This window comes from Kwoniella newhampshirensis, chromosome 11 (genome assembly GCF_039105145.1).
Source record: "Kwoniella newhampshirensis strain CBS 13917 chromosome 11, whole genome shotgun sequence".
NCBI classification, from domain to species: domain Eukaryota; kingdom Fungi; phylum Basidiomycota; class Tremellomycetes; order Tremellales; family Cryptococcaceae; genus Kwoniella; species Kwoniella newhampshirensis.
The window spans coordinates 844,312-861,514 of record NC_089964.1 but is presented as its reverse complement, the minus strand read 5'-3'; the positions used below and the strand labels follow the sequence as shown (position 1 = coordinate 861,514).

The 17,203-nt window shown below is 51.2% G+C and overlaps 7 protein-coding genes across 7 annotated transcripts; 5 read left to right on the top strand and 2 right to left on the bottom strand.

Annotated features, from left to right (window-relative positions):
• Positions 1-118: 118 nt before the first annotated feature.
• IAR55_005493 (uncharacterized protein) lies at positions 119-558 on the top strand (the record flags this gene model as incomplete). The annotated part of the gene is made up of 3 exons (XM_066948584.1): positions 119-363; positions 424-503; positions 554-558. The coding sequence occupies 3 exons, from the start codon at positions 119-121 to the stop codon at positions 556-558; spliced, it is 330 nt and encodes a 109-aa protein (XP_066801152.1).
• A 40-nt stretch (positions 559-598) lies between these two features.
• Positions 599-2,336, top strand: IAR55_005492 (uncharacterized protein; the record flags this gene model as incomplete). The annotated part of the gene is made up of 8 exons (XM_066948583.1): positions 599-739; positions 799-808; positions 871-1,028; positions 1,097-1,352; positions 1,404-1,447; positions 1,496-1,688; positions 1,744-2,105; positions 2,166-2,336. 8 exons carry the CDS (start codon positions 599-601, stop codon positions 2,334-2,336), a joined length of 1,335 nt encoding a protein of 444 aa, XP_066801151.1.
• Positions 2,337-4,516: 2,180 nt separating this feature from the next.
• IAR55_005491 (uncharacterized protein) lies at positions 4,517-5,245 on the top strand (the record flags this gene model as incomplete). Its single annotated transcript, XM_066948582.1, has 2 exons — positions 4,517-5,013; positions 5,095-5,245. 2 exons carry the CDS (start codon positions 4,517-4,519, stop codon positions 5,243-5,245), a joined length of 648 nt encoding a protein of 215 aa, XP_066801150.1.
• Positions 5,246-5,504: 259 nt separating this feature from the next.
• Positions 5,505-7,451, bottom strand: IAR55_005490 (uncharacterized protein; the record flags this gene model as incomplete). The annotated part of the gene is made up of 7 exons (XM_066948581.1): positions 5,505-5,609; positions 5,672-5,805; positions 5,859-6,005; positions 6,053-6,608; positions 6,668-7,201; positions 7,266-7,306; positions 7,361-7,451. The coding sequence occupies 7 exons, from the start codon at positions 7,449-7,451 to the stop codon at positions 5,505-5,507; spliced, it is 1,608 nt and encodes a 535-aa protein (XP_066801149.1).
• Positions 7,452-7,894: 443 nt separating this feature from the next.
• IAR55_005489 (V-type ATPase, C subunit) lies at positions 7,895-8,959 on the top strand (the record flags this gene model as incomplete). Its single annotated transcript, XM_066948580.1, has 9 exons — positions 7,895-7,973; positions 8,045-8,156; positions 8,214-8,291; positions 8,343-8,374; positions 8,427-8,507; positions 8,560-8,699; positions 8,760-8,796; positions 8,859-8,872; positions 8,933-8,959. 9 exons carry the CDS (start codon positions 7,895-7,897, stop codon positions 8,957-8,959), a joined length of 600 nt encoding a protein of 199 aa, XP_066801148.1.
• An 83-nt stretch (positions 8,960-9,042) lies between these two features.
• Positions 9,043-9,739, bottom strand: IAR55_005488 (uncharacterized protein; the record flags this gene model as incomplete). Its single annotated transcript, XM_066948579.1, has 4 exons — positions 9,043-9,135; positions 9,179-9,261; positions 9,313-9,374; positions 9,429-9,739. The coding sequence occupies 4 exons, from the start codon at positions 9,737-9,739 to the stop codon at positions 9,043-9,045; spliced, it is 549 nt and encodes a 182-aa protein (XP_066801147.1).
• Positions 9,740-10,331: 592 nt separating this feature from the next.
• Positions 10,332-16,148, top strand: IAR55_005487 (uncharacterized protein; the record flags this gene model as incomplete). Its single annotated transcript, XM_066948578.1, has 10 exons — positions 10,332-11,434; positions 11,488-11,635; positions 12,065-14,210; positions 14,272-14,331; positions 14,381-14,520; positions 14,571-14,738; positions 14,789-14,941; positions 14,994-15,120; positions 15,172-15,464; positions 15,522-16,148. The coding sequence occupies 10 exons, from the start codon at positions 10,332-10,334 to the stop codon at positions 16,146-16,148; spliced, it is 4,965 nt and encodes a 1,654-aa protein (XP_066801146.1).
• Between the last annotated feature and the right edge of the window lie 1,055 nt (positions 16,149-17,203).

The following is a 17,203-nucleotide window of genomic DNA, read 5'->3' as shown; positions in this document are numbered from 1 at the left end:
CGAAGTTGGTTGTCGGTGAATCCGCGTTTGCCACTCGGACAGATATGTTATAAACAGTCGTTCAGAAGCATATTTGGGAAGTCAGTTTTCAGATATCGCTCACCCAAATCTCCTCACAATGTCCTTTTCTATCCTGATCGGAATCCTTATTTTACTGTCTGTACCGACACTACTTTTCCTGGGCTATATCCGCGCACGCCCCATTCCGGGCATCCCATATTGGCCCGATGGACACATCCTCTGGGGCGATATCCCGCGCCTGGACAAGGCCATGAAAGAACACGACTCGGTGATGTGGGGGATTGACGAGACTGCCAGAGCGCTTGGCCCCATTTCACAGCTTCGTCTCGGGCCGTTAGGACGGTAGGTAATTCCTGCCGTATGATTGGGATTGGTACTGAATACCTTACTGGCTACCGTCAGTGTCGTTATTATAGCGGATCTTCAAGAGATCGAATCCCTCCTTTTGAGGCGACACGCCTCACTGGAGCGCGACTCAGCGAGTATCATGCTGTTCCGCACGATCATCCCTCAAGCTCTTCTTACTCTTAAGACTAACGAGGTATGGAAACACCATCGACGGATCATCGGCCCAGCCATGACAAGCAAATACCTGAGCCTGACTATGCCACGTGCATATGACAGCGTCAGTGATTTGATAGAGTTGTGGAGAGCGAAAAGAGACCTGTGCCGAGGCAAGACCTGGTCAGCTGCATCCGACCTGGAAGGGGCAACCATGGTAAGATTGAGGCCTGAGCCATCTACCATACGCTGACCTAGGCATGTTGTCGTTCTTAGGACGCAATATGTGAGTGATACTAAAAGAAATTCTGTCCATAAACGATGAGACTCATACTTGCTTCCAATCAGGCGGCATGGCTTTCGGCCACCCATGGGGTGTCATACGTCAATACACGGGGGTTGTAAAGACAATGAGTCTGAGACACCTTCCACTCGACTCCTCCGGGGCGGTCGAATTCAAGCTGTTAGCACCTGATCTTGCCGAAAGTACTTGGAGGATTTTCACCGTATGATCATCGTCCCTCGAATTGCTTGTTCGCAACACGTTTTCCAATGCTGAATGCATTCATCGCAGAGCATCCCTCTTCGAGGACCTTTCCCACGACTGTCACATTTTATCACTCGCCTTTCGTCAAGCTATCGCCGCCAAGCTCTTCTTGTTGACCGTTTCCTCGATTCCAAGCTGGTGGAAGCCAGAGAAAAGGCAAGAGTTCTTGGCGCTGAAACCGCCATCGAACTTGCTGATAATACTCTGGACATGATGGTGGCGAGGGAATTGAAGGGGGACGACTGGATGACCGATACCGAGATGAAGCAAGAACTCTTCCAATGTACGTTCCCATACGGCTAGACATCTCTGGTCTGCTGATCGTTTCTGGCAGATTTACTGGCTGGCACAGAAACTTCATCCACGACCCTCTCTTGGGTACGTAGTGCCATCTGGCTGATTCGGGGGATGCTGATAGCACCTCAGTGGTGCAAATTCATGACCAATCATCCAGAGGTGCAACGCAAACTGCGAGATCACCTCATTCATCGTCTACCATGGATCAAAGATCGACGTCCAGGGTTTGTCGAACTGAATGCGACCAATGTTCCTTATTTGGAAGCAGTAGTGCACGAGACCCTTCGACTATCACGTACGGCTGGCGGTGTCGCACGAGAAAGTCAGTATCATCGTCATGAAGTCTCCCACGCGAAGCGCGACTGACAATCCCTCAGCCAAGGAGGATATCCTTGTTCTAGGAAGAACAATCCCCAAAGGCTCCACCATTGTTCTGCCTACTTCTGTTGGCTGTCAAGATCTTTCGGATGTGGCACCTGATACGCAGTATTTGGACAAGGCCACCGATGACTATGATGCGACTTGGATCGACGAAAAGGCCAGGCCAGGCGGTCTTGACGACACCGGCCGGTCCGAAGGTGACGGCTCTTCCCGTAAGGTCGGATATTGGAAGTCAGGCACCGGTTTGCTCTTTGACCCGGAGAGGTGGATGGATAAAGATGGAAACTTCGATCTCCATGCGGGCCCTAGTATGCCGTTCTCGCTTGGTCAGAGGGGATGCTTCGGAAAAAATCTGGCAGTACGTGCAGAAGCCTATCGATTGCAAAGGTCGACCTCGTGCTGATGTCCGGCGGCATAGATGCTCGAGCTTCGCGTCTTCATTGCCCAACTCAATATCGCCTTCTTTTTCGCACCCATATCCGATGAACAGAACGGGTTCCAGAGAGTAGAGACGGTGACAAGCCACCCCAGATACTCATACATAAGCCCAATTCCATGGAGAGCTGACGAAGCGCGAGAGGGGCCGTAGTATCTTCCCAGAACGAAAGCCGAAGTCGTCATAGGAGAAGATGCAAAGAGTGCCACAGTAGTTGATTTTGCCACTCGGTATCGATGCTGCTGGAAAACAACAGACATCACCGCTTCAGGTAATGCCACAACTCCACTCTCTCGGATTTACGAGAAATCCCCGAAATTTGCCAATGATTGGCAATTCTGAGATTGGGCTTACGCCAGCGGTTTGAAATCTGATTCAGGAATTGGGCAGAAAACGCGCAGACGAAAAGGAAAACACAAACACTCCCCCCCTCCTTTTTCCCATTTCAGGGTCAAATTACACGCACCACCTCTAACACAGCGAAAGGATTATAAACTTCCACTCGGTCTCCCCCATCTCACATCTATTCTCTCTTTTCTCTTCACCCACCCCGACAACCACTAAACAACGACGACAACTGAAGCAGTCAGTCGAGTCGTCTCATCAAGACCTCAAGATGTCGTCTTCAAAAGATCATACGCACATCCTAAGACATCTGAATCCATCTCTAACGATGCGTGAAAGATCGTTTCTGTGCCACCCTCTGGTAAGCTCTTCATGACCCACGGTCTTTGTTGTCTGCCAGAGTGTTGACACCGTGCTTTTCTTCGGAAATCCAGGTGAGGGTCTTCTTGGCTCGAGCAACAATGTCGTCTACACTTTGAGGCTGTCCCTTGTCTCTCCTACATCTCCTTACAGGATCAGGTTGAGCGCACCGGTCGGAATACCTTGAAAAAAAAACAGTCCGGCATTTATCCTCGAGTTACATATTTGCCACCGTTCAATCACTTCGCCGGTCAAAGGGCATTGACGCTTTGCGTTTCTCACCACACAGTCGCCGTCACTGCTCATCGGTCCAACGTGCATGAGTGCATGGGAACACACGACACTTGCGTACAATCGTGTGCAATATGGGTTGTTGAATGGTCGAGAATTGGGTTGGCTCCGTCGGCTCTGGTGAAGTCTGTTTCCTTGCTTCGGTGTCGCAAAGGACCTGGATTGCCTTCCCCCGCCTCGTCTGCATCGTGACCTTCACTCTACGTCGCCGCATAGGACCACTCGACACGCCTTACGTGTTTGGACCGACTGTGATTGTCGTGGGGTAATTTGGGATCGAGTCCAGCAGCGAGGTCATTCAAGTGGCGTTGGGATCCAGTGTTGTTAACAATGTTCGCATGTTCGGTCACATTGTCGTCGTCTACAATCAGTCGGAACATTGAGGCACCAAGGGCGAAAGGCAAACAGAGACGATTAATTACTGCTGGTCGACAAGTAGTGCGGACGAAAAAACCCCAATTGACGTAATCGATGACCTGATTCTCACCTCACCAACTCTATCCACAGCCTAAATATAATCCCCTCCGCAGGGATAGGAATCTGGACAGAGCGACGCTGGATGAGCTTCGGCTTTCTTGTGCATAGTGTAGGAGAGACTTCATGGTTCACGAAAAAGGGTTCGTACTTGACATTACGGTGACGGTCAACGCAAAATCAGGTGTTGACACTTCACTTGCTCCTTCTAATCTTCAATACCCATTTTTCCTCACGTCATGATGATCCACCCCAATCCCCTATGTCCACATTTACGTCTTGTGAATCGTGTCTCCTTCTTTTCAACAGCTTACCGGCCTCTTCGAGGACAGTTTCTGTTGTTTGGTTGAAAAGCCCACCTCTCTACCTCGCCCCCTTTATCGGGGTCGGAGTAGGGGGGTGGGCTTTTTTGCGTTTGGGGCATGCATGCATCTGTGTCTATCAAGTCAAACGCTGCACTAAGGATGGCATTTGATGCTTTTCTTTATCATCTTCTGATGTGATCGGAACAATTATGCGGATCAAAATGATGATATGACGCTCGGATGACCGTCGAGTGGTTTGGGTCGCAACGACAACAATACATCCACACAGTTGATGCACAGTCGGTAGAAAATCATTCAACTTGGGAATCCACACTGTGGAGCTCCTGACTCAAGTTGACCGAGACGCCATCATACATCATCAACCTTGCTGACCGTTGAGCTCCACTCCTCCCAGGTGTCTTTGACCATAATCTTCACATATTGGGCCATACAGATACTGATCGCTACCCACATCTTTCAATCTGTATCTGATCAAGCTTGATCCGAGCAGACGGGACTTTGACCTAAGGCTCCTGGCACTTTCTCTCGCTGATCAACATGACCGACACATCAACAATCATGACGGATTCGAATCAGTCTCGACGCCATACTGAAGATCGTCACCATCATCAAGGTCAACATCAAGACGACCCGCTTGCCCTTTCGCTAGATCAGCGTCGTCGTGATCCTCGGCCATCCACTCAATACGTCGAAGATCAAGATCAACACTCATCTCCTCATCGACCCAATCAACCACGAGAGACCGACCCCATGCTACCTTCTCAAGTCCAGCTACAGCTACAGCAGCCCGCTCTTACGCACCTCCCTCCTCACGTCCAAGATCATATCGAGGTCGAACCTGATCCAAGTCTCACATCAGCCCCGGAACCTCCCGCCAAATCTTCTCCTGTCCCACCCCTCTCGAAAAGATTGTTTCAAGCACTTGTGAACAAACCGACCTTGAGTAGGACTTGGGAGAAGAGATCTTATGCGGATCAACAGAGGAGCGCCCCTGTGGGAGGTCAGATGGATCTGGAAGGTGGTCCGAATTCAGAGTATGTATCTTCTTCTCACAGTCACTCGTGGATACTGAGTCTCTAGTCCATTCTCGTGTTGACCGATGTTTTCCCCATCAGATTCCAATCACCTAGACCCAGACCTATCTCCTTCTACGCCTCACCAGCCGACATCGCAGCGTTCAGACCTCTTCCCATGGTGGAAGGTTATAGCGAATTCGATCGTGGACATCCAGCACCGGCCACGCCAGCTCCACCAGCTATGGTATAGGTCCAGGACGACAACGGGATAACTCCTCGGAGTAGAAGCTCTTGAATAGGATGCAGATCAGAGTGACTTGAGTATCGCTTGTTCTTTGTACCACTATGTTTGACGTAAAGTACCATGTCCGTGAATGCACCTAATGATGTCTGGTGTCATGTTGACTCGGCCTGTTGAGGAGCGGGGACTAAAGCTGCGTACACACAAGGCATGCATGCCGCAACACGTTACAGGTACCATGATATCATGTCTGTCGTTCACTCCTTCCCTACGCTCCTATCGGCTCTGGCGATTTGGAAGCACTGGCACCGTCTAACGGTATATGCTCATGGATACAGTCGGCCAATTCTTCAGATACTTTGGGGTTTCCGACCTGAGACAACGGTAGTCATATTGCCATCAGCTAGACAAGCAAGCTTTTCGGCCACGACTCACCCTCAACGAGACAAGCGTAAAATTCCCCTCATGCGGGAGGTTCATCCTCACGACCTTTCCGTCAACCAGTGGGTTGAGGCCCTTGTACAGTTTCGAATTCAAAAGCAGTCGGAAGACACCATCGGCACGCATGACTGCCACCTCATGTCAGATCAACCATCAGAAGAAACAGGAGAAAACAACACACCAAGTCTGGCACCTAGCCCGTCACCACGTCTAACATTCAATTTGAGTATGCCTACACCCCTCTCCTTCCATCCTGCCTCCTTGTCGGAAACGTAGAGCTTTGCGCGAGTCTGATAAACAGTCTCCTCGTCCTCCTCGCCGGTCGTCACTGTGTCTCGTCAGGATGAGTCGATTTGGAAACGACTGACTACTCACCATCCTGCTCATGCATCTCTACCTTCTTCTCGATAAACTCTTCCCCACCGGCGTCCTTCAAAATATCGCCGAAACTGGATGGTCCGACTTCACCCTTTTCCTCACCGTCCACTGGCGTCGTCTTCTTGGTCATGAAGGCTGAAGATGTAGCGGAATAAGTACCAAAAGCAGAACCCTTGGTGGGGGCAGATGCGAAGGCGGAAGTTGTCTTTGGAGCAGCCGAGAAAGGAGAAGCAGAAGAGGAGAAAGACCCAAAAGTCGCCTGCGGCTTCTTGGTAGGCGCTGGGTCGGTCTTCTGTTCTGGCTCGGATGATGACGGTCCTGTGGAGGCACTTTTGACAGAAGCAAAGGGAGACGAGGTACTCGCGAAAGCTCCAAAAGTCGCCTGTGGCTTCTTGACTGGGGGAGGGAGAGCCGGTGATTCTTCAGTAGCTTCTAACGCTGGTGAAGGGCTCTTTAGGGACGCGAATGGTGATGATGATGATGCAAAGGAAGCGAAGGTGCTTTGTGGCTTCTTTGAAGGCGCAGAGACTGGTTGTGCGTGGTCCGGTACAGGCTTCGCAATGTGTCAGTTTGAGAGATGACCACCGACAAGAGTAAGAATTGACCGCTCACAGATGGAGTATCTTTCTGACGCTTTGCGGAGCTGTCAGCATCCAGCTGAGTATAAGAGCTCCCGCTTCTCTCCAACGCCTTTCTTTTCAGCCCCTCCCCACTTCCGGTCTCTGCCTCGTCCTTGTCGATCTTCTCCCACGATCTATCACCAGCAGGTGTCTCAGCTGGTGGGACATCTTCTGCACTTGAGCCTTTGATGTCTTTAGTGACTGCTTCATCGACACCCTGTCCGTCCGAGACATTAGCAATGTCAGGACGTGATCCCTTGATTTCCGCCTCCTCGACCACTGCCTCCTTCAGATCAGGTTGACCCTCCTTCCAATTCATCTTCTCGACCTTCTTCCTCACTTCGCCAACCGTTTTCCCCTCGATCTGGGTTGAGACTTCGTCGGCGTCGGTCGACTCTGCAACATCGCCTCCATCCGCTGCCTCGGAGTCATCATTGAGTCCGCGTATGCCACTGGATGAGGACGCTACTCTGTTCTTCTTCGTGACGATGGCTACAGGGACGGATGCCTCGGCGGCGTTGGGTTCCTAAGACACACGCAATGCATTAGTTCGTGCAGATTCAAAGCTTCTCATGGACAACATGACGTACCAAAGACCCCTCTCTCACTCGTTTCAAACGACCTGTAGCATCTACTAAGAGCGTCAGAAGAAGTGCAATCGAAACCGAGTGCGCAACTGGCTCACCTTTGCCGGCACTCTTGGAAGGACTGCTCTGTGTCTCCCCTTTATCGACTACCTCTGGAGGTGGTGAAGGGGACGATTTCTCGCTGGACATGAGGCCAACGCTCTATGTGATGAGGCAATTGTTTCTGGGGCAGTGAGCAGCAGCGCAGTAGATTCGGAAAGTGAGATCTGTTGCGTAACGCTTCGGGCGTAGCGACAGAGTCAGATGTCCTCGGGACTAGATGTTCAGTAAGCTTATTGATCTGGGAGATTGATGTGAGATGATCGATAATGAAGCAGAGTCACGAGGGAGAATGAGAGTTGCTGAATGGAAGTGGTGAGTGCAGAGAGAGAGAGAACAACGCGCCATGACAGATTATGATGGTGCAGGCTCGTTTTCCTAATCCCGGCAACTCCTGCGCTCTCAATTCCATCAATCCATTCATCTTCATCTCAATCACATCCCTCTTCTAATCTTTCTCTCCCTGGATACATCACTTCATACCTCACCGGGTCACTCTACCCTCCCATTCCCTCTCTGACTCCACACTTACCATGGGCTACTTATTCCCCACCTTGCTCGTCTCCTCCACGTCACTCGCCACCGTCGTCGGACTCTACCTCCTCTTTACAGGTTCGTCATCGCTCTCCTCCGTCAATCGCCCTTGTGATCATATGCTGACATTGTCCACATTGGATCACCAGGCCAAGGGGAGTCATTCAACGTTGGGAAGTTCCTTGCAGAGTCCTCCCCGTATGCATGGGCTTTAGTAGGAGTAGGGTTATGTGTTGGTCTGAGTGTCATGGGTGCCGCTTGGTGAGCTACGATGCCTTGCCTTTCCGCGTCGATCATGACCTGACTGACATCTCGCAGGGGCATCTTCGTCACTGGTGCTTCGATCCTGGGAGGTGGTGTGAGAGCACCCAGAATCAGAACTAAGAACTTGATCTCGTAAGTCATGACTATGTGACGCACTGAGTACGATCGCTGACAACGAGACAGCATCATCTTCTGCGAGGTCGTCGCTATTTATGGTGAATCTCTTCTCGAAGATCGCTTCCTTCATTACTAACGAATTTGATTCAGGTGTCATCATGGCCATTATCTTCTCATCCAAGATCAACGGCGATGTCGACAATTTGTACACAACAGGGAATTATTACACAGGTATGCTCATTGACCTGCAGCCGGCCGTGCAACGCTAATCTGCACTGGTCAGGTTTCGCCCTCTTCTGGGGTGGTCTCGCTGTTGGGGTCTGCAACCTCCTTTGTGGCGTTTCTGTCGGCATCACTGGATCTACTGCCGCTCTCGCAGATGCTGCAGACCCGCAGCTCTTCGTCAAAATCCTTATCATCGAGGTGAGTGGACACCTAGGGTCACAGCGTCCTGTCCCCATACATACTGACTTCCCGATGCAGATCTTCGGTTCGATCCTTGGTCTCTTTGGCCTCATTGGTGAGTGGGGATAAAACAGCTAGCAAGGAGTTTTGACTAATCATATGTGTTTGCGCTTTCAGTTGGTCTCCTGGTTGTGAGTGAACCCCCCCGCCGCTTGTCCCCCCTTTTGGCCTCTCGCTGACACTGTGTATAGTCCAGCAAAGCGGAAGAGTTCGCATAAAGCCACACGCCTCAGCTAGACAAAGTTAACAAAAGCATGCATGATATGCCCATCTGGGCGCTCAGTCAATGTATCTGAAATCGTCATAAATTCCTTCTCGCACTTCCTCTTACTTTTGCCTCGAACGCTGAATTCCGTATGGGTGTATTCACTGTATGGAAAGGATTCAAGAGGATCTGTAAGGCTGTCAGCAATGTGACGTGCCGAAGCAGGACTCACTTTTGTATAGGCTTCCCATAGATCCAGGAAGAACAGTCTTATTCCATCGTCATTCTTGATATCGTGTAACAGAACAAACTTGACTGGCAGGCCGGTAGTTAGTGCAAGATCTGCCTTGTCTTTGCGCAACACACCACTTGTTGCGATGAAAGCAGATACCGTCCACTCGTTATGACGATCAATGCTCTTCAGATATCTATCGCAAGCGGCATCCATCAGCTATAGCTGTGTTGCAGCACTCTCCACTCACAAAGTCCCGGTTCCCTCCATCATCTCCTCGATATTATCAAGACTCTTATGTGCGATCATCTGACACATCGCTCTGTCTCTTTCGGGCCCGGTCTTGGTATCTCCGTTGAGTAGTCCCAGATTGCCACCTACTTTGTTGCTCGGAGCCTCTGCCGCGAGATCAGCGCCATTGGACGCGGTAAAGGTCGACCACGACGGGAAGGAAGAGGTGGAAGAGGATGCCGAGTTCGGTGGAGGAGGTTTAGCGGAGGGGAAAGCTAGCTCGTACAGCGGAGAATCTAGTGGGGACACTATAGCAAGGTAGAACGACATCGAATATATGTGTCGGACCGATGTACCATTAGGACAGACTGGGTGACCTAGAAGGAGACAGCAAGTCGTTGACGAAGACAGGTTCGGGTTGAGTGATTTAGAAGGATAGCGCAGAAATCAACATCTACTACTATTATTATTATTATTATTATTATTATTATTATTATTATTATTATTATTATTATTATTATTATCATTTATGGATTGTCGTTAGAGACGCGCTTTGTCCACACGCATCTCTTTCTCTTTACATTCAGACTTTTCTCTCCTTCCTTGTTCTCCTTCTCTCTCTCTTTCTCTGTGTTGGTCATCACAGTCGTCTCGAAAAGCAGTCCTGCTACTACGATACATTGTCATTCCTTTGTTGCGATCTTCCCAGTCGTGATTGCCTGCTTTGCTCGCGGTGTTGGTGTTGGCGTCGGCGTCGGCGTTGGATGGCGGAGAGACACACACGGGTTTTACTCGTGCCGGTCTTTCATACGAAACGGAGACGAGCTTCGCTTTGTGACTCCACTCTTCTACACCGATCCCATCGCTAGTGAGTCACGTCCCTGATCTGCGTTATGCACTGGCTGATAGGCCACTCCAGACTATGGCATCCCTGTTTGGCAAGAAGAGATCCTCAGCATCAACGTCTTCCACTCATGGCGCGACATCTCCTCATGGTCTCGCCGCTTCGGTGCCTTACAATCAACTTCCTTCTTCCAATCCCCCTCCCATCGCTGGCCCGTCGACCTACAATAGCAGAGCGAGCGATCTCTCGACTCGCATGATCTCGCCTCCCAACACAAACCCTACTTTACTGGACGATGGGGCATCGGGGAACATCAGTCGCAGCCACGATGGCATGCCTCCACCATCCGGCCGTCGGCAATCGACTAGAGAAACAGGAGATAGAGATAGGCGGTCGAACATGACAGATCCAGGAGGCGGAAGAGCTTCCCCAGAAGGAGGTGGTTTGTCTAGGAGGACTACAGAGAGTGCTTCAAACGGAATGCGCAATCAATCCTCCGGGACAGGACGCTCCCCCCCAACAGCTCACGAATTTGGAGGTCCCAGACATCCGTACGCTGCTGGGTACAGCGGTCGAGATACAGATTCCGCATCCATACGCACTATCTCATCAATGAACTCAGGTCAAATTCCGAATCGAGATGGACGCTACCCGGCCTTTGAACCTACACGAGCTAGTATATCTAGTCGACATTCCAACGCCCCACAAAACGGCCGCGTCACGCCTGGACCTTCCACTTCATCTGTCTCATTGTCTTTCCCATCAACTCCAGGCAAAGACGAATTTTACTTCCCGCGACCCTCCAACGCCGAGGTCGAGCAATTATTTCAACGGCTTCTCGAAAATCGTGATCTCGATGTCCAACCTACAGGTTTTCCCACCCTTTCATCTCGTAGCTCCATATCATCCAACACGTCCAATGTTGCCAGAACTGCTGCATCTATCCCTATCGAGTCCAAATGGCAAATGGTGGAGGCAGACATACGGAATCGATGGGAGGCGGCCAGGTCGGTAAGACGAAAGGAGGACGAATTGCAAAGGATGGGCAAAGGAAGAAGAGCGGACACAAGAACACTGGACAAGACCACAGCCGAGTGGTATCTGACCAAAGCTCTCGATGGAAAATTGACAGTGGAGCATCTCAGAGCGTTACAAATCGATCTCAGGTCCAATCCTCTCGAGTGAGTGGAGAGCGCACGTCCATCCATAACCTCACTAATGCTTAGATTTACAGCTGGATGCGAAACTTCATGGCTCATCAAGGGCAAATCGTTCTTGCAAATTACCTCAATGGTGTGAATCACCGGAGAGGTAGAGGAAATGTCGATGCGGAGATGGAGCTGGAGTTGTTGAAATGTTTGAGGAAATACCTTGGCAATAATGTAGGTCTTGTCGGCTGTTACTTCCGCTGACAGTCTAGCTTGGTGCACAAGACTCTCTGCAGAAGCCTCAAATCGTCAATGCCATAATTCCCTCCCTCATATCTCCACATATACCCTGTCGTAAGACAGCTGCCGAGATCCTCATCTTTCTCTGCACCTTTGACCGAGCCTCAGACCAACGGCAGGGGCTGCGTCTTGTTCTGTCAGCTTTCAACCTTTTGGAGCAACGGGTCAATTCGACTGTGCCAGACTTGTCAAACAAAGTTGGGCCATTCGATGCTTGGATCAAGCAACTCGATGCGACCGTGGATGGTCGTGGCAGGATGGGAAGCATGGTGGGAGTTAGCAAAGACTTACGGGGACAAGACGATGGTGCCGTAATGGAGTACTGCGTGAGTGCTACAGTCACGTACATGCGCTGACCGTCAGACCACATCGGTGATGCTGGCCGCAAACCTCGCATCTGCCAACGACATCAAAGCGAGATGTTCGGTCAGGGCCCAACTGGAGACCGCTGGATTGCTGGTCGTCTTCAACAAAGTAAAACGATGGAACGATGACCGAGCGAACGAGTGGATTTTACAATACGAAGAGGAAGCGGAGCACGACCGCCGCGATCTCATTGATGAGGAAGATCGGCAGCTTTTACAGTCTATGCGAAGTCCGGAAGATGTGTTTCGTTCCCTACTACAAACGACGAAGGGGTCGAAAGCCAGCGCATACCTTCTCAATTCTCTGCGACACCTATTGCTAATCAAAGAGGAGGGAGACGAAAAGGTCCGTTATTTCCAACTGATCGACAAGCTCATCACAAGCATCGTGATGAACGACAGCCCCGACTTAAGTCAAGACTTCTCTCGCGCATTCGGCATCTCGGTATCCCATTTGGTAGGAAAGTTTGTCGAGCAGGAAAGATTGGATCAGGCCCTACAAGAGATCAAAGACACAAAGTTGGCACTCGCACGAGCTCAAAGAGAGAAGATCGACCTACAAGAAGAGATCTCTGTTGGCGACGAAGGTTTGGTTGGAAGGCTCAAGACGCAGATCCTTGAACTCGAGGAGAAGCTCCGCAGGTCTCGCGCCGCAACAGAAACTGTTACCGATCAGTTGGAAGGCATGAAGCGAGATTATGAGCAGCGGATCGCCGACCTAGAGTTATACATACAAGAGCTATTCAACATGCTTAGAGAAGCGAACCACTTGGATCAAGTACAAGAGATGACCCATGGTCCGATCGACCGCAAGAGGCTCATACACGATCTGCGTGAGCAGTGGGAGAGGAAGAAAACAATCCGCAAATTAGAAGGAAAGAGCAAGAAAAAGTTGGGCAGACCTGATTCAACTGCGCCCGAAGACGACTCCGCAGACGACGCAGAAGATGAAGACGCCGAGGTGATGGAGGCCGAAAAAGTAGCGTTTGGTGGAGAGGCCCGGGGCGAGGAGAGGACGGTCAAGTTGGCAAACAGAGAAACGCAACGGGACAGGAAAGCCATGTCTGGATCTCAATTCATGGACGCGGAAGAAGAGAAGGTTCGAGCCCATATCGAAGACACGTTGGCGAAGGGCGCGGACTCGGTATCACCTCTTCGACCCCCTGGCGCTTCGTCGCGCTCTGGACGGCTACGTGACGACGGCACTCCAACCCGACGAGCTTTTGTCCTCAACGCCCCCCCTATTGGCGAAAAGTCCATCTATCGCACATCGAAGAAACCCGCCCTTCCACCTCGGTTCCTGGAAGAAATCCGATTCAAAGCACTATCGCGAAGTTCTTCTGCGCCTGCGGGGCTTCTTGCAGATGATGACATGGGTCATGACTATCGGAACAGTCTGCATCCTCGGCGTACCAATGGTAGCAGCTTCATGTCGGGAGTGTCCTTCGACCTACGTACACCCAGCAGCCGGGATAGTTTTAAGGTGCAAGTATTGACCAGAGCTAAGTCGATCCGACAAGGCATGTCAGACTCCGAGGATATCTTGCCGATTGAATCACCAGATCTTTCCACCGTTCAAGAAGAGGAAGCAATCAAGAGCTCCATTCCTGGAGCCGAAGACGCAACGCGAGCCTCCGCACCACCGCCACCACCGCCACCGCCCCCTCCTCCGCCTCCCCCTCCAAATATGCTTCGGGAAGCTCCTCCACCTCCCCCTCCGCCACCACCTCCCCCTCCTCCTCTCGGTGCTGGTCCTCCCTTTCCCGGCATGTCTGGATTGTTATCTGGTATCAAAGGTGGCATCACACTTAAAAAGACAACTGGTCCCACCCCTCCAGCTCCTCCAGCTCCACCCCCACCCATGTCGCCTACCTCTATGCCTACAGTCGCCCGGGCGCCACTGGGTTCAGTCAGTTCACTTCTACACGGCGCTAATGACTCTCGGAAAGATGTCGGTCTCGTTGCTAGCAAGAAGATGAAGCAGTTACAGTGGGAGAAAGTCTCCAAGAACCAGCTGGCAAAGACTGTCTGGGGCCAGAGCAAAGAGGTGGAAAGCGAGCTTGTCACAAAGATGAAAGCGGTGAATCTGTGGGACGAGATCGAGGACGAATTCAAGGCGAAGGAGATCATCTATGACGCCGTTAGTAAGTGATGTCGATTTTTCGGAAAATATCAATTGAAGTGAGGTGGCTGACCGTTCCGCAGAGAAAAGAAAGGAAACAGAATTGCAGAGTGTGCTCGCACCCGACCACCGGAAGAGAATCGGTGAGTGGAGTGGTCCGAGCCGCACAAGCTCCTGCTAATACCGTTACAGAGATTCTTATGGCCGGTTCCACCGCGAAGAGCTTCAAAGACCCTGAGAGACTATCGGAGGCGATCGCCAATTTTAATAACGAGCTGTGCACCGAAACATTCCTACACGAACTGCAAGGTGTTCTTCCGAACGACGATGACGTGAGCGGCTTCCTGCTTGCCATTATAGCCTTACACTGACTCCCTGTTAGCGAGGCAAACTACTCACTCACTCTGCGGACACCGAAGCCGAGCTCGAACTCCTGCATCCTGCTGATCGCTTGATGGTTCGCTTGATCCAACTCCCCCACCTCAACGACCGAGTCAAGGGGATGCTGTTTGAGGTTCGATTCGCCCAAAACATGGAGCTCCTCGTGCAGGTCAGTGTATTTGACCACATCCGATGGTCGCCCTATTGATTCCCCCGCAGAGTCTCGAACTTCTTACTGCGGCTTGTGACTCCCTCTGTCAAGCCGAGCTTTTCCGAGAGCTCCTCAACGTCATTCTCACCATGGGTAATTATCTCAACGGGACGAACTTTGCTGGTGGAGCCTTCGGCTTCAAGATTGCAAGTATCAACAGGGTAAGTGGATTTTTATTCTGAGCGAGCGATCAGCTAAATGCTTTCTGGACAGCTGGTGGATACCAAGTCAAGCGGCGGTCAGAACCTTTTACACTTTCTCGAAAGGACTGTGTCCCAGCATTTTCCACATCTAGAAGGGTTTCTGGAGGAGTTGACGAAGCCGTCCGAAGCATCTCGAGGTGAGTCTAGCCAGCCTCGTGGTGCATTTGATTGACGTTCCAACCCGATAGTCAACTATTCTGATATGCAATCGACGTCCAAGGCGATGCTCGATGAGATCCGAAAGATACGAGATTCTCTTCGTGATAACTTTGAGGAGGGGATTGACGGCTATACAAAGAAGATGTTCCGGTTCTCTGCAATCGCCGAAGATCAGCTGCAGGAAGTTCGGGATGGTATCATCGCTGCTGATAAGCAATTGAGGGAGGTACAGACTTACTATGGAGAAGGTGAAGAGATGGGACGATCACTTCAAAGCCAGGACTTCTTTGGAATTTTCCGAACTTTCACCTCGTCGTATAGGGTGAGTCAACGAAGTCCAGCGGCATTTCAACGTTCCAAACTAATGCCCGTCTTTCAGTTCTGCCGCGCTCAGAATCGCGCTCGTGCCGAAGAAGCCGCTGCACGTGATAGACGAGCTGCTGCCAAGGCAGCTCTTACCCCTCAGACGACGGGTGTTTCGACAGCCTCTCGAGACCTCATCGATGGTACGCTGCAGAGACTCAAGATCGAGGGTACGCCACGTATCAAGCGGGAACGACGGGCATACATGCCACCGCCCAGTCCACTCCCTCAAACCACCAATTTCGCGGATTTCATGATCCCACTTCGAACGGACGAGACGGACGGTTTCGACTTTGGATCTTTGGCCCAAAAGTTCTTGATGGACGAGAACTTCTTCCCTGGACCAGGAGGTAGCGGTGGCGGGTACGATACGGGGTTGTTAAGTCCGGAACCCACGGGGGTGAGAGCGATGTCCCCCGAGTCACCCAGTCCCTTTGTGGGAGAAGTGAGCGAGAATATGACGTTGACACCGGGACATATCGAGTCTGGTCCTCCCAGTCCGAGTCCGCTGACCAAGGTGGAAGAAGACGAGGAGGGCGAGGAGTTGAATGTGAAAGAAGAGCTGGACGAGGATGTGCAGGTCAATGAAGAGTTGGTAGAGGAGGTGAAGGTGAAGAGAGAGTTGATCGAGGAAGAAGGATGAGATCTGGTAGTGCTGTTAAATCCACGTTGGTCCGAATCATGTTGTTTTCATTATAGCTGGATACGTAGTTGTTTTTGTACTCTACATTTCTTGTAGCAAACTGGGGACGTGAACCCCATGGCAGTGGCCTTGAGGGTTTTGAACACATGCATGATACCTCGGACATGAGGGAGATCCCCGGGATGATTCGGTCGTCATTATCACTCACGTGAGAGTCATGCACACGAGGGGGAAGCAGGCTGAACAGGGAAGAGATGGAGAGAGGTCGGGGAGTGAGTGTGTGAGTGAGTGTGTGAGTGTGTGTGTGTGCGCGCGCGACTTTGAATCTGATCTCAGGGTCGAATCACCCTTTTTCGTTCTTTCTCCCCCATCTCTTTTCACGCGCCTGATGTTTCAGCTTGTCCTCTTTTTGTTTCTTCCTTTTTCTTTTTTACGATCCATCAGTCGACCTCAACCCTGCGTGGGGCATCGTGCCCGCCGCTTTCATGCTGCACCTCCATCCCAGCATTCGCTGTTCATGTCATGATAGATATCTCGTGGGGGCTTGGCGCCCAGTCTGAACACAACAGGGACCAGACAAATGCAGCTGACGACTGGCAGGCTGAACGGTCAGTGGTCGGTTCCGACATTCCCCCATCCCTTTGGTGAACGGAAGGTTCCCTGTTTGGCACACCAAGGAACGGGAAAGGGGACCATGACAGCAGCAGCAGTAGACCAGCTCTCTGTCCGTAACCAAGATGGGATGCGAAGCATCGACAAGGTCATCTCCTTCTTTCTTGTTGTTGTGATCAACCATATTATTTCATCGTGTGGGAAGTCACTGTTGCCTCACGACCAACGACCAAAAGTAATCGAAAAGACGGGGACGACTCAGAATAGCATACACCTCTCCTTTCTCCATTCCCTCCCTTTCATCCCCTGGTTTCATCCCTCTCTCCACCAACATTCCCTTTTTGTTTGGACACCGCTTGGATCATTCATCTCCTCATCTGTCTCATCCCAACCATCTGATTTCATTCTCTTCCTCCTCATTCAGCATCTGTTCAATCGCCCCA